Source organism: Castanea sativa, chromosome 9, assembly GCF_040712315.1.
Source record: "Castanea sativa cultivar Marrone di Chiusa Pesio chromosome 9, ASM4071231v1".
Taxonomy (NCBI): domain Eukaryota; kingdom Viridiplantae; phylum Streptophyta; class Magnoliopsida; order Fagales; family Fagaceae; genus Castanea; species Castanea sativa.
The window spans coordinates 32967466-32982783 of record NC_134021.1 but is presented as its reverse complement, the minus strand read 5'-3'; the positions used below and the strand labels follow the sequence as shown (position 1 = coordinate 32982783).

General features: G+C 33.0%; 1 protein-coding gene and 1 pseudogene across 4 annotated transcripts in view; both read right to left on the bottom strand.

Annotated features, from left to right (window-relative positions):
- Positions 1-2989: 2989 nt before the first annotated feature.
- Positions 2990-5732, bottom strand: LOC142609063 (protein FAR1-RELATED SEQUENCE 5-like; annotated as a pseudogene).
- A 391-nt stretch (positions 5733-6123) lies between these two features.
- LOC142610698 (protein DETOXIFICATION 25-like) overlaps positions 6124-15318 on the bottom strand; it is a 39060-nt gene continuing 29865 nt past the window's right edge. For 3 of the 4 annotated variants that reach the window (XM_075782600.1, XM_075782602.1, XM_075782601.1), the window contains 6 exons: positions 14371-14457; positions 14225-14281; positions 13882-14120; positions 13614-13732; positions 10353-10439; positions 9579-10031 (listed from right to left, as the gene is read on the bottom strand). In XM_075782600.1, coding sequence (XP_075638715.1) covers positions 9969-10031; positions 10353-10439; positions 13614-13732; positions 13882-14120; positions 14225-14281; positions 14371-14457 — 652 coding nt within the window. In that variant the 3' untranslated portion in view covers positions 9579-9968. Of the gene's footprint in view, positions 6306-9578; positions 10032-10352; positions 10440-13613; positions 13733-13881; positions 14121-14224; positions 14282-14370; positions 14458-15318 lie in introns of those variants that run through there. The other variant, XM_075782603.1, reaches the window with a different exon arrangement.

Here is a 15318-nt window from a genome sequence, read left to right as displayed (position 1 = left end):
TGCGTGGAGCTTGGAAACATGCCGGAGCCTCCGTGAGCCACGATCGAAAGGTTTTTTTTTTCATGATTTTCCCTTTTCCCAATTTGGATTTTGAATTATTTTGGTTTTTCTGTTTTCTGGGTTTATAGGTTCATTGTGTTTGGGATTTTGGGTTTTGGAATTGGAGTTTAAGGGTTCTGGAATTGGATTTGGATTTCGAATTATTGATGGGTTTTTCTGGGTTCATGGGTTTCTTTGGAGCCTCATGAATTTTGCTCTGTTTGTGTTTGTGTTTGTGTTTGCTCTGTTTCTTTGAATCTATGAACTGGGATAACTTTCTGTGTTCTGAACTATTAGGCTGTGAATTGATGACCTTGCTCAACTGCCTTCTTTCTTTTTGGTATATGATATATGCTTCTTGTTTCATCGACCGAGTTCTTTTTAATTTTTATTGTTTCTATGTTCTGAACTATTAGGCTGTGTTCTAAACTATTAGGCTCTGATATATGAGTGTCTTTAATTACTATTATTATGATGATGACAATGATGGGGATTTTATAGTTAATTCATGTTAATTTCATGGCCTTGATTAATTTAGGGGCCTCTGTGTTGGTTGGTTGGACTTGGGAGTCTAGGCTAGCAATTAACTGTCTTGTAGTGAGCCACTATAGGGTCATGAATTATACTGTCATTTAACATAGATTAGGCAAAATTTTCTGCTTGACTGAATTGAATCTGAATTTATTTTTTATTTTTTTTATTTTTTTGGGTTGGTAGTTATCTAATCCATTTGTTGAAGATTCAAAAGAATGTTACTTCTTGTATGATTGGGTTTCTGAATTGTTTGATTTCTTTTATAAAAAGAAAAAAAAATTGCTTCTAATTTATATTAGAGAAAGGGAATGTAAGTAAAATGTTTCCTATATATATTTCTTTCAATTTTTCATGTTTCTTTAATTTTCAGTTTGTGTTTCCCTTTTTCTTTTTTTTTTAACCTTGACTTAAAGTTTTGGATTTGCTTTTCTTGGGATCTTGTTCAATTAGTAATCCAGCACTGAAAAGTTATATATTTTTAGTCTCTATATTAGTTGTTTAAGCATTGTACCACTAGGTTGTTTATGCTATCCTATTTGTTGTGTATGGCTCTTCTATGGCAGCTCAATGCTCAAGTCCATGGCATCTAATGGTTCCATCCCCTTGTTCCTTAGTTCTCTCCCTATTTGTAATTAATTTCTTCTTTCTTCTTTTTTGCTTTCTTTTTAATTTTTTGGACTGCTTTGTGCTCTTTGCATAAGGTAGATTTTTATATATACATCTTTCTTGCTAATTATTATATGATGTCCTGTTTGTTTATGTTGTCCTGCTTGTTGTGTATGTCTCTTGTGCTCTTTGTGCTCTTTGCATAAGGTAGATTTTTTTAAAAATTGTGTGTTTGATCCATAAAAGATTCCAATAAAGATGATGAACTTAATAGAAGATAAAATATGTTTTAGCAAATTTGTTAGATGCATGATTGGCTATTTTAGTACACCTAATGCTAAATTTGCTATATGGTTCATTGGTGTCTTTAAAAGAACTTTACGTAAATTTTTATTTAATGAATTAGCTAAAAGTTCTCATTTCAATTTCTCAGGATGTGGAAGACCAAAAGCAGCTGGCAAATGTTTGGCAAAGGACTAGAGATCTTGGTGTCTACAGCTATTAAATAGTTTTCTCTCTTGGAAATTTATATTCATTTTGGCTAAGATTACTGCCTGGTTTGGAACAAGGTCTTGGATTGGTTCCTAAAACAGTCGTGGCCTCTTCTAAGCTTTGAGACAATTTCACATCTGATTATGTAGTAATAGTAATAAAAAGCTGCTCTAAGCTTTTGTCATGTGTGTGATTAATGTATGTATGTTGGAGGTAATTTTGTTACCTTGGCTGGGCTGTTAAAAAGTTATAGAGAACTGTTGGAATAATTTTCAAATTGGGATTTGGAAATGAATGGATTACTTTGAGAAATATTTTATGTATAAAGTTTATTCTAGTTTTTAAAATAGAGTTACAAATGCAAGATTTTAGATTTCAATTTTTCAAGTTCTAGTACGGGAAAAAGGGAAGCTGATTTTTGTTTGCTCAAATAGAGTGATGACCGACGTCCTGTGCAAGTAGAGCTAATGCTATTTTGTGGGCGGGCTATACATTTATCTTTACTGCAAGGCTTATAAACTTAAAGAGTAAAAATAACATCTTAGGCTCTACAGACAGTCATGAATTTTCAAATAATTCAAGTCAACTAATGCTCCTCTACCATACAAACTAAAATACATCTAAAATAAAATCTTTCACAATTTTCTCTATAAAAGTTTCTAATTGAGAATACATTTACCTGAAATAAAACCTATTACAATTTTTTCTATAAGAGTTTCTAATTAAGAATACATTCAACTGAATAAAACCTGTCACAATTTTTCTATAACAGTTTTTAATCGAGAATACATTCACCTAGATAAAACCTGTCACAATTTTTTCTATAACAGTTTCTAATGGAGAATACATTCACCTGAAATAAAACCTATCACAATTTTTTCTATAAGAGTTTCTAATTGAGAATACATTCACTTGAAATAAAAACCTGTCACAATTCAATTCATAAAAGACCATATGATTGACCATACATCTTGAAATAAAATTTGTCACAATTCTTTTAAGAAATTTCTAATTGAGAATACATTCATCTAGAATAAAACCTGTCATAGTTCAATATACAAAAAAGAGGACACTACGTTGGAAATACAAAAAAGAAGATAGTTCTATGTCTATCTACCACAATTTAAACATTATATAACCAAAAAATATTTGCTTTACAATCCACTCTCTTGGACACAAAACTTGTTTGTACATCAACTTTATTGGAATTGTTGTAATGGATCTTGCATAAAAGAATGTACAACAAAATACAAAAAATAAAATTAGAATGAACATAGTTAAAAAAAAATTCAATTTATTCTAATTAAACACTAAGTGATCATACCGTAAATGATGACGGATTGGGATGTATATGCATAGTAGATGATGATGTAGAAGGATATGTCACAGTTGGCAAAGAGTCCTAAAGATGATTGATAAATAAAAAAAAATGAATAAATAACAAAAACATCTATTACAGAACAATTTATACTAAGTAAAAAAATCAAATACATCATATACCTGTACAAAACTTGTGGAGCACAATGTATTTGCTATGACTAACGGGTTCAACCTTGCCATCGAAGACTCCTAATTTAAAAAAGTCAAGGTTTATTTTTGAAAATATCAGCAAATGTATGTATTATCTTGAAATTGAATATATTGTAACTACATAACCTTAGTTTGACTTTGTTGTTGATGCACTGACTCCGAATGTGGTGTCAAGCTTGTATTTGCAACATCTCTACAAGAAGTAAGTTTATAAACCACAAAATTTAAATACTAAATTAATAATACAACTCAATAAAGTCATGTAATTACCTGGAATGTTTATGTGTTGGACAATTGGTTCTCACATGACCCGTTTCTTTGCAAATGCTACATTTTCTCTTCTTCATCAATTGTTTTTCTTTTGGATGCTTTTGTCTCAAAGCTTTAGGCCTTCCTTTTGATGGAACATGTGGAGAGTCTCGCAAAGTCATTGGAAGATTTGATAATACTTGACTATTTAATATAGTATTATCAGGACTTCCTAAATCATCAACATCCTGAACATCTTGCATGGCTAGAAGCTCCTCATGAACTTTTCTTAAAGTTTGTCCAAGATGCTTGTATTGCTTCTCTGATTGTGACCCTACCTCTGCAACTTCCAAAAATTGAAGCATCAAACTATTTCTCATCATGGTAGAAGAAACTTGAGGCTCCACTTGTACTACATCACTAGATATGTCATGCACAATATGCTTCTTGGCATTAATTGTCCATCTTTCTAAAATATAATGTGATGGAAGAAAATGCACAAGAGATTTCTTCACAAAAATAGCTAGGATATGCGTACAAATAATACCAACAAACTCAAACATATGGCATGTACAAATAGCTTTTGTCTCAACAATATCAAGAGACACTTCATAAAATGGACTTTCTCTCCCATGAGCTACCACCTTGTATATCTTCTTCACTCCTTCTTCATGATATTTGGATGCCTTGTATTTTTTACTACAAAATAACTCTTCTTGAAATTTCATAAACATCTTTCTTGTATAAACTTTTGCTGCCTTTGCTTCCAGCTTATAACATGTTTTCAAAATTGGCACTGAATTTTTTGTCTTTACATCTTGCTCTTTCTCTTTAAGATAACGTGCATTCAAAGCTAGCTCATATTGATATACAAAATCACTTATCGTTGTACTCGAACGAACATAATCTTTAAAAAATTTATTCATGCTTTCACTCCTTTGAGTTGTAGACATCCCGGCACAAAATGAGCTTCGTAAGTAAGCTGGAACCCATCTTTCACGCCGCATATAAAGATTTCCCAACCAATCATTATCCCCCAATCCATATTTCTCCATAATCTTACTCCATTCTAACTCAAACTCTTCAATAGTGATTGTATCATGGATGCAATGGTAAAATTCTTCCTGAAAATGTGGATATTTATTATATACATGGGACAACTGTTCTGGAACTTTTTGTAAAAGATGCCACATACACAATCTATGAGTTGCATTTGGCAATACATCTGCAATTGCCTTAGCCATAGCCTTGTCATCGTCTGTTATAATTGTAGAAGGAGGATTTCCAGGCATTGCATTAAGCCAAGTCTTCAACAACCATGTATAAGATTTTGCTGTTTCATTGAAAAGCAAAGCACATCCAAACATCACAGATTAATGATCGTGGTTAACCCCTGTGAAAGGAACAAAAGGCATCTTATAACGATTTGTTTGGTATGTAGTGTCAAAGGTAACGACATCTCCAAAATATTGGTATGCCATTCTTGACCTAGCATCTGCCCAAAAGCAATTACCCATGCACCCATATTCATCAACTTCAATTGCATAAACAAAACCTGGATTTTTACATTGACTCTCAATAAAATATTTGTACATTCCCTGAGCATCTCCATCTTGAAGCAACTTTCTTCTTTTACTACCCAAATAATTTTGAATATCAACTGGAATACATCCAACATTATAATCACCGTCAGATTCTTTACTTAACACATACATTATCTTGCTTGGGGCTATACCTGACTCATTGAGTGTATCTATAACATTCTTTTGGGCACTTGTTATCACTCTATGCCCACGAAGCAAACTTGTACTCTTAGGGGTAAGAAGCTCATGATTATGACTCTCCACAAATTTACATACAATCCATATATCGTCGACTTTCTTTAAACCTATCATTGCTTTGCATCCCACTCTTGTTTCTGCACGCTCTGGACCTGTTTTTTTATTGTCTTCATTACATTGACGCCGGAATCCTTCCTTCGAACAAACATATTCAATTCCAACCCTTATTTTATCTTTATTCTTTCGAGTATGATTTACTCGTATACTAAAACCCTTTTGCCTTGCATATGCATTATAATATGCATGAGCAGCCTCTAAGTTTTCAAATACCATATCAAGATGTGGTTCTGAATGCCTATTGCATGCAAAAGGTTGATTTGAGTCATCCAATGACAAGTCTACATTATTTTGATCTTCGTTTATTTTTGACTCATCATGTACTAAGTCATCCACCATATCACAAAGTGAGACTGTTTCAGGTTCTTTGTTGTTCACACTCATATTTTCAATTCAAGTAATTTTATATTTCAATATGACCTATAAAAAAGAAAAGAAAAGAAAAATTCATAAGCAACAATTAAGAATAAATTTAAAATTTGTACTATTACAATACTAAACTTGCCCAATTTGGCAAACTTGTTCTATTACAAAAATAAAGTTTAATTGGAAAATTTTACGCTAATATTACAATTATCATTGTCAATAGGAGAAAATTGACATTGGTACATATAGCTCCAAGTACATAAAACAGCTATCAAATAGCTCTAAGTACATAAAACAGCTATTAAATAGCTCCAAGTGGTACATATAGCTCCACTCAATAAACTTTATTACATAAAAAAGCTCCAAGTACATCCTTATTTGCACTTTGGTACATATAGAAAGCAAATTGACATTACAAGTAGGAGCAAATTGACATTACAAGTAGGGAGAAAATTGACATTACAAGTAGGAGTAAATTATATTTGAAACTAAAAATATTTTAATGACTATCAAATAAATGATACCAGCTGTGTCCCAGAGGTTGAAGTTGACAGTAGAGAATTCAATTGTGTAAACTTGTTGAAAAGGCACCTGTAAGAAGCAAAATTGAAAGAAATACAAATCCAAGAAAAAAAAAGGAAACAATTCAATCAAGGTTCTAAGTCAAGCTTTAAAAAAAAAAAAAAAAAAAAAGGAAACACAAATTGAAAAATTGAAAGAAATATATATAGGAAACAATTCAGCAAGGATATGTCACAATAAGTAACAAACTCGACTCTGCCCTTCATATAGTGAAGCAGTATGAAAAACAGAATGATACCAAGTCAGGAAAAAAGCAAGTGCTTATAATTCTGACTATCATTGAAGGGACTCTTATACCCAGCTTTACAATTGGTGAACATGCAAGAAAATGTAGCATTTGGTTCATTGGTGAAGTTCTGACTATCATTGGTGTCTTTACGTGAAGTTCTTTTAAAGACACCAATGAACAATATGGCAAATTTAGCATTAAATATACTAAAATAGCCAATCATGCATCTATACAAATTTGCTAAAACATATTTTAGCAAATATTGAGTTCATCATCTTTATCGGAATCTTTTATGGATCAAACACACAATTTTTTTAAAAAAATCTACCTCATGCAAAAAGCACAAAGAGCACAAGAGACATACACAACAAACAGGACAGCATAAACAAACAAGACATCATATATATAATTAGCAAGAAACAGGACAGCATACACCTTATGCCATGGACTTGAGCATTAAGCTGCCATAGAAGAGCCACAGGACAGCATAAACAACCTAGTAGATACAATGCTTAAACAACTTCATTCTTTATATTACTTCCAATCCAACATGTAGTAATTGATTTCCAATTTAATTTTAGGCCTATAGAATGGTACCCATTGTTTACATCTAATTCAGTTGACAAATTGTTCAAAGACTAAACAAATAAATAGACTGCAATTCTTATTCAATGCCTAAAGAAATGGTTATCTTAGACAATTTTGCCTAATCTATGTTAAATGACAGTATAATTCATGACCCTATAGTGGCTCACTACAAGACAGTTAATTGCTAGCCTAGACTCCCAAGTCCAACCAACCAACACAGAGGCCCCTAAATTAATCAAGGCCATGAAATTAACATGAATTAACTATAAAATCCCCATCATTGTCATCATCATAATATTAGTAATTAAAGACACTCATATATCAGAGCCTAATAGTTCAGAACACAACCTAATAGTTCAGAACATAGAAACAATAAAAATTAAAAAGAACCCGGTCGATGAAACAAGAAGCATATATCATATACCAAAAAGAAAGAAGGCAGTTGAGCAAGGTCACCAATTCACAGCCTAATAGTTCAGAACACAGAAAGTTATCCCAGTTCATAGATTCAAAGAAACAGAGAAAACACAAACACAAACACAAACAGAGCAAAATTCATGAGGCTCCAAAGAAACCCATGAACCCAGAAAAACCCATCAATAATTCGAAATCCAAATCCAATTCCAGAACCCTTAAACTCCAATTCCAAAACCCAAAATCCCAAACACAATGAACCCATAAACCCAGAAAATAGAAAAACCAAAATAATTCGAAATCCAAATTGGGAAAAGGGAAAAGGGAAAATCATGAAAAAAAACCTTTCGATCGTGGCTCACGGCAGCTCCGGCATGTTTCCAAGCTCCACGCACAGCTCCGGCGACCTCTGTGGCAGTGAGCTTCGGTGTGTGGTGTGATGGAGGTTTGGGCAAGCAAAGGACGGCACGACGTGAACTTTCTTCTTCGAAATCGTTCTAGTTCGGCGGTGGCGGTGGTGGAGGTTTGGCGTGAAGGAAGCAGAGGTGAAGGAGGTGAAGGCGTGAGCTTTTGTCTGAGGGCTGGTCGTTCTGCTCCGGCGATCAGGCTATAGCGATGGTGGAGGTTCGGCGTGAAGGCTGAGGAAGCAGAGCTTTTGTCTGAGTGGTTTTTCTGTTTTGTCTGAGGTGATGCGTGAGCTTTTGGCTATCTCAAGAGGAATTTAATAAAAATGTCTACGTGTCACTTTTTTATTGGCTAGCGTAAAACCAGTATTTTACGTCAGCTCCGGACCTAATGTTTTCTCAAAAGGAAAAGACCAGCACAAACACAAAGAATCCATTCGTATATAATAGATTTAAATATAATATAATCAATATTATATCCAATAGCACACATCCACAAGCCACTCACACAGAAACACAAATCCTAGCCTTTCATTAAGCACAAATCCATAAGCACACACAAATCACAATGAAGCACAAATCAAAGCCATTAACTACTATTGTAAATTCAAAGATTACAACAAATAGAGATGGGGAGGGAGACATACGATTTGATTTGGCTATTGGTGAGCATTACCACTGATGTGGTCCTCTTGGGTCTTGCCACCCAATAATATTATGCCACCTAGCCATTTTATAAAACTCAGCTCCACATCATCTTACCCATTAACTTAACTATAGTTAACAAATCAAACCAAGGTTAAAACTTAAAACTCAGCTTCACTTACCCACAGCCGGATTTAACCCAAAATCAAATGCCCAAATCAACTCTATTTCCTCTTTCTGCCTCTTTAACTCAAACACTTAAACCCTCTCTGCCTCTTTCTTCCTCTCTCCCTCTAACTCTATTGTATCATGTATTGGGCAAATCCAGTTGAAAACATCACCGGCGGATTCAACAACAACAGCGATCCAGATGGGTGGCCCGTCAGATTCGTGTATCGGAACTGGGAAATGTCCTCAGAAACCATCACCGGCGGCAACAACAACAGCGATCCATCTGCTGCTACTTCTCTGCCTCTTCTTCTAACCACACGTGTCTGGGCATCTCGGCTGGTCGCCACTAGAGCTTCACGAATTCCTTGTGACGATGTGTTTCAGTGACGACAACTCTTCTTTGTCCTGCTTTTCTGTTTCGGAAAGGCTGGAGATCTCGACAATGTCTTGAAGGACCACTGATGAGATGAAGGCATACAAGAGTTCTTTTCAATTTGTAATGTGGGGAACAGGGGAAGATTGTGATTGTGAGTCTTTTAGTTGCTGGGTTCCATGATTTTTGCATTTGATCGTTGTTGTTGATGCTGCAAAGATTGATGTCCCAAAGTTTTGAATAAAGATTGTATTAGTGGTATTTGGTTGTTTATGAACTAACAGTGTGGATAGAGGAAGTTTCTGTTTTTGTTCACTTGTATAATGCCTAATTTGGCTTATGATATTTAATCAAATTTTGTTCAATAAATTTTTTTTTTCCTGAGTGTAAGGCATTAATGCAATTAATTAAGTAGTTCAAGTCATGTTAGTTGTTACTCCTTGATTAATTCACTACCGTTATTAAAAAGTACTTTTCATTAAGGCAAAACAAATAGATATCCTTGTCAAAACCAAATCAAATTACAAGATAAAGAGCATTAATAGAAGTCTCCTCAAATATTTAGCTAAACTAATCCAAAAAAAATTCTACTTTTGCTAGTTTAGTTATCTATTATTTTCGTACACATACATTAGTCTCAATACTTTATCAATATTAAAATTTAATGTAGTGAAGATAGAGGTCCATTCCATGTAGAAATGAGACTATCCTCTTTAAAAACTTTAACTAATTTAGTGAGGCTAATGCATGCTTGTTTCGATTGAGTTTAGATAAATTTTTGCCGAAATATTAAATTAGTGGGAATGCTGTGAACACTCTGAAAAGCCGAAAGAAAGACCATCCATGCTTTAATTAGTTTCCTCTGGCGAATCCAAATACCACCGATTAAGACGTTCAGATGCCTTTTTAACCTATAGAAAAGAAGGCAAAAATAAGTTGTTGATCATATATATATATATATATATATATATATATATATATTGCATGATTGTTGATCATATGTTATAGATATATATATATATATATATATATATATATATATATATATATATATATATATATATTGCATGATTGTTGATCATATGTTATAGCGTGTATATAATAGACCGTAAATTAACACCAGATATGCATTGAACAGTCACTGTGGGAATTCATACAACAATGATAATTGGAAACTACTGTTGACTTCAAGTCATTTGTATAACTTTATTTACTTTCACAGTTTAACTTACCTGGTCGTCCCAATTTGTTCTCCATATAATGAAGGAAAGAACAATTGTCTGCATCAGCACTCCACATAACAACCCAATCCATAGACCCTGTAAATAAACAAAGAAAAGTGAACTTTAAGCATAGGAAAACAGAAAGTAGAAAAAACAAAGTGTTTTATTTTGTTCTCTAATTTCCGAAAAAAAAAAGAAAATTTATCTCAGTTTTAAATCATAGTATTGATTAAATTCCGTTAAAGATGTGACATCATTAGGATTTAGTCCAAAAACCCTTAACCACTTCATTTTAATCTAAACGTTAGGAGGAAAAGTTTAATAATTGAAACAGTTAATTAAACAAAATTATAATAGGGTAAACTCACAAAAGGGTAAATTGTAATTGAAAGTTTGTTAGCAAAATGTAAAATTTGCCATCTTAGGTAAGGATGGCCATGGGTAGGGTATATCCAATTATCCATACCCAACCCAGTTAATTTATTCATGGATACCCAATTACCTTACCCAATTAGTACCCATACCTAATTGTTACCCTATTTGTTTACCCATGTATATCCATACCCTACCCAAACCTGATTTCTATAAAATCACCAAATATGCTCAAAAACTACTAAAATGACCAAAATATCCTCAAAATTTCTAAAATGAAATGAGCAAAATACCCATGAAACCTCTAAAATGACCAAAATACCCTTGATATCTCTAAAATCACCAATTATACTAAAAACACTAAAATGACCAAAATATCCCAAAATCTATAAAATGAGAAAAATGCCCCTAACACCTCTAAAATGACCAATATACCCCCGAAATCACTAAATATGCTTAAAAACCACTAAAAATGATCAAAATATCCCCTAAACCTAAAAACTACTGAAATAGCCCCGAAACCTAAAAAATAACCAAACTACCCACAAAACTTAAAAAATTTCCAAAAATTCCCCCGAAACTTTAAGATTACCAAAATCCCAACGAACCTAAAAAATAACTAGAATACCTTCGAAACCTAAAATTTGACTGAAATACCTTCAAAACATAAAAATTACCAAAATACCCCCTAAACCTAAAAAATTACCGAAATACCTCCGAAACCTAAAAACTAGCCGAAATACCCCTAAAACTAAAAAATTACCAAAACACCCCCCTAAACCTAAAAAAGACCAAAATACCCCCCGAAACCTATAAAATGACCAAAATAACCCTGAAACCTATATGATGTAAACATATACCCTAAACCTAAAAAATAATCAAAATACCCTCAAACTTGTAAATGACCAAAATACCCCTAAACATTGAAAATGACCAAAATACACCAAAAACCTTTAAAATGATAAAAACTAACCCCCAAACCTCTAAAATTACCAAAATACCTTGAAACCTATAAAACGACCAAAATAGTCCTAAACCTCTAAGATGACCAAAATACCCCCTCAAAATATCAAAAATGAACAAAATACTCTTGAAACCTTTAAAGTGACCAAAATACCCCTAAACATGTAAGATGACCATAATACACTTGAAACCTCTTAAATTACCAAAATAGAGGTTTGAGGTATTTTGGATATTTCAAGGGTATTTTCGTCAAAGGAAAGGTTCTAAGAATATTTTAGTCATTTTGTAGATATTGACAAAAATTCGGTAATTTTTTAACTTCGTGGTTATTTTCGTCATTTTTTAGATTTTAAGAGTATTTCGGTCATTTTTTAAGGTTAGGGGGCATTTTTGTCATTTTTAGGTTTTAGGGGTATTTCGGTAATTTTCTTTTGATTTTGGGGGCTATTTTAGTAATTTTCTAGATTTTTGAGGTATTTTGGTAATTTTTAAGTTTTTGTAGGGATTTTGGTAATTTTTAGGTTCCGGGATATTTTGGTCAATTTTTCTAGATTTGGGGGGTATTTCGGCTGTTTTTGAAGCTTTGAGGGTCTTTTGGTCATTTTTTAGGTTTTGGGTTCTTTTGGTCATTTGTTAGGTTTCTAGGCGATTTCCATCATTTTTTTAGGTTTAGGGGGTATTTTAATCATCTTATAGGTTTTAGGGGCATTTTTGTCATTTTATAGGTTTTAGGGGGGGGGTATTTTAGTCATTTTTTAGTTTCAGTGGTATTTTGGTTATTTTATAGGTTTCGGTGGTATTTTGGTCATTTTTTAAGTTTAGAGGGTATTTTGGTAATTTTCAGGTTTTGGGGGGTATTTTGGTCATTTTTTAGGTTTCAGAAGTATTTCGACTATTTTTTAGGTTTAAGGGATATTTTTGTAATTTTTAGTTTACGGAAGTATTTTGGTCATTTAAAGGTTTTAGGGATATTTTGGTAATTTTTAGGTTTTAGGGGTATTTTGGTCATTTTTTAAGTTTCAGGGCGTCTTTTGGTCATTTTTTAGGTTTAGGGGGTATTTTGGTAATTTTAGGTTTTAGGAGCAATTTGGTCATTTTGATTATTGGGTAATGGGTTGGTTGGGGGTTTACCCATACTAATTTGGTTGAGTTGGGTTTTGGTTAGATTTAATTAGTTAAATTGAAAATAATGGGTAAATGGGTAATATCTAAACCCTACTAATAAAATTTGGGTAATATCCAAACCCTACCCAATTATCTTCTACCCATTAAGAACTGGGTATTACCCAAAATATTTGGATCGGTAATATTGGATATCCATTACCCAATTAATGGGTATGACCATCCCTAATCTTAGATGTGTCAATGGCGGTTTTGTGGCAAAGGCTGAAATGCAAAAAGATGCTATATCTACTCTCAAGTTCTTTAAAAATGTGATTGTTTTAAGGGGTTAAGCCCAAAATTCTAAATGTATAATAAACAAAGAATAATGATGCTTTCAAAAGACTGAAATCAAAATGATAATAGCAAAAATGCAGAAATAGTGACTGGAACACTAGTAAGGTAGATTGTAATTTTCTTTAAATCAAATATTGTAATATTTTAGCATATAACCAAAGAGAAATTAAGGGGGAAACATTAAACATGTTAAATAAAACTAAATAAATGTAGAGAGATTAATTAAAAGATGATGAGAAACCATTGTCGTTGTTCTTTTCAATCGATCAACAATTAATGGTGTTTGAACCTATTCAGCTACTATACATTTTATGTTCTTTTCTCATGGTTGAACAAAACAGATAGAATAAGTTTTTATCTCCAAGATCAATTTCCTTTTTTCCATTAATCAAGCATATAAAATTATAATTTACAATATATCTACCATTGACACAATTAACTGATATTTGTAAAAATATATTGTTAACCACTTCTTACCTGCACTTCAAGATCGGCCACATAAGCAAGCAGAATTCCAATTGGCACGCCAACCACATAATAGCAGCAAATGTTAACAATTGCAACAATACCTTGTAAACCTGCACCTATGGCCACACCTGATGACAAGAACCTAAAGGTGAGTAAACGTTGAAAACATGTTTACATATATCAATGTATATATGTATATATGCTTGCTAAAAGTTCAATATGATGAAACAATAGAAAATACGGTTGCTCTCAGCTAATCAGAAGATGAAACACTCACCTGTAAGTACTGGTTGAACACTATTTAGTAAGACTGAGAAAGCAAGTAGAGTAGAAAGACTTGACACAGCTTCGGCAACCTCTTCATCACTTGTAAACCAGTATGAAATTTTATTCCCAAAAGCTAAAAACAAGGCCCAAAAAATCACTCCAATAGTTATTGAAGTACAAAGAATAACTTTAATGGAAAATTTTGCAGCTTTAGCATTTCCTTTGCCAATCTCATTCGATACGCGCACACTGTACAGTTACATAACAAGAGGATTGAGTTTGGAGACAAAAAGTGGCAGCTTCACAATTGAGAGAGCGAGAGAGAGAGAGAGATGAAATCATGAAAACCTTACCAAGCAGCACCTAAGAATCCAAGGCACAACATAAATTCCCATGCAACGATATTAAGGCTACAAAAAGGAGTTAAAAGTTGAATTCTATCTTCCAAGTAAATTGAATAGAAAAAGAAGATCAATATGGAAAATGAGATAAATCTTACCAGATAGAGAAAGCTGATATGCTTACAGTTGCATTTGTCATATATCCAGCCAACAAAACCAAGACAGCATTGTACCAAAGCTCTAAGCTGTTAAAGATATAATAAAAATCATTGAAAGCATTAGATATTACTGCCTGAACCACACAACAGTGTGTTTGTTTGCACAGCAACCTCATAATCTGTTGGGTCCCAAAAGCCCTCAATGATTGAGGCCACGTGAAATTTTCAAATTTTAAATGGGGTAGAGTAGAGATGTGGAGGTTTGAACTGAGAATCACTACTATGATATGATAAACTATATTTATTTTAAAATTTTAAACTATTAAAAAAGATGTAATATTTAGTCATTAACCATTATTTGAGTATTTTATATACTTGGAAGGCAAGAATTTTAGATTTACTTTTGAGTATGGGACCACATTGTATATGATCCCATTGTTATTGCGTTTCCTGATTGTTATGCCTTGTTTTATTGTTTAAAGATGATTGATGCATTGGATATCGCTTAAGTGAAATGCAAGCCAATTTGATCGCGGATAAGAGTTTCAGTTCTAGATTTGGTTAGGTCATGGTCATGACATTAATAATTGTTAAAAAGTGATGTAAAATCTAGAAAACCCCCAATTGAAGTGGAGAAAATATAGTATAGTACAAATAATATGAGTAAAAGACACGTATGTTAAAGTGGGCCTAAAACTGAGGCTTATACATCAATAGCCCTCTCAAACTCAAGGATGATGAGAGAATAGCTTAAGTTAGGAAACAATGGATCACAAAATGTTCTATAAGATGAGACTTGGTATCGATGTCGACAAATTGATCTTGAGAGGAAGTAGAGACCATTCAGAGAAACTTGAAGGGGTGATGCTAGCCAAAATGACAATCAATTTCAATGTGCTTAGTACGTTCGTGGAAAACATCATTACGAGCAATCTAAATGGCATTGCA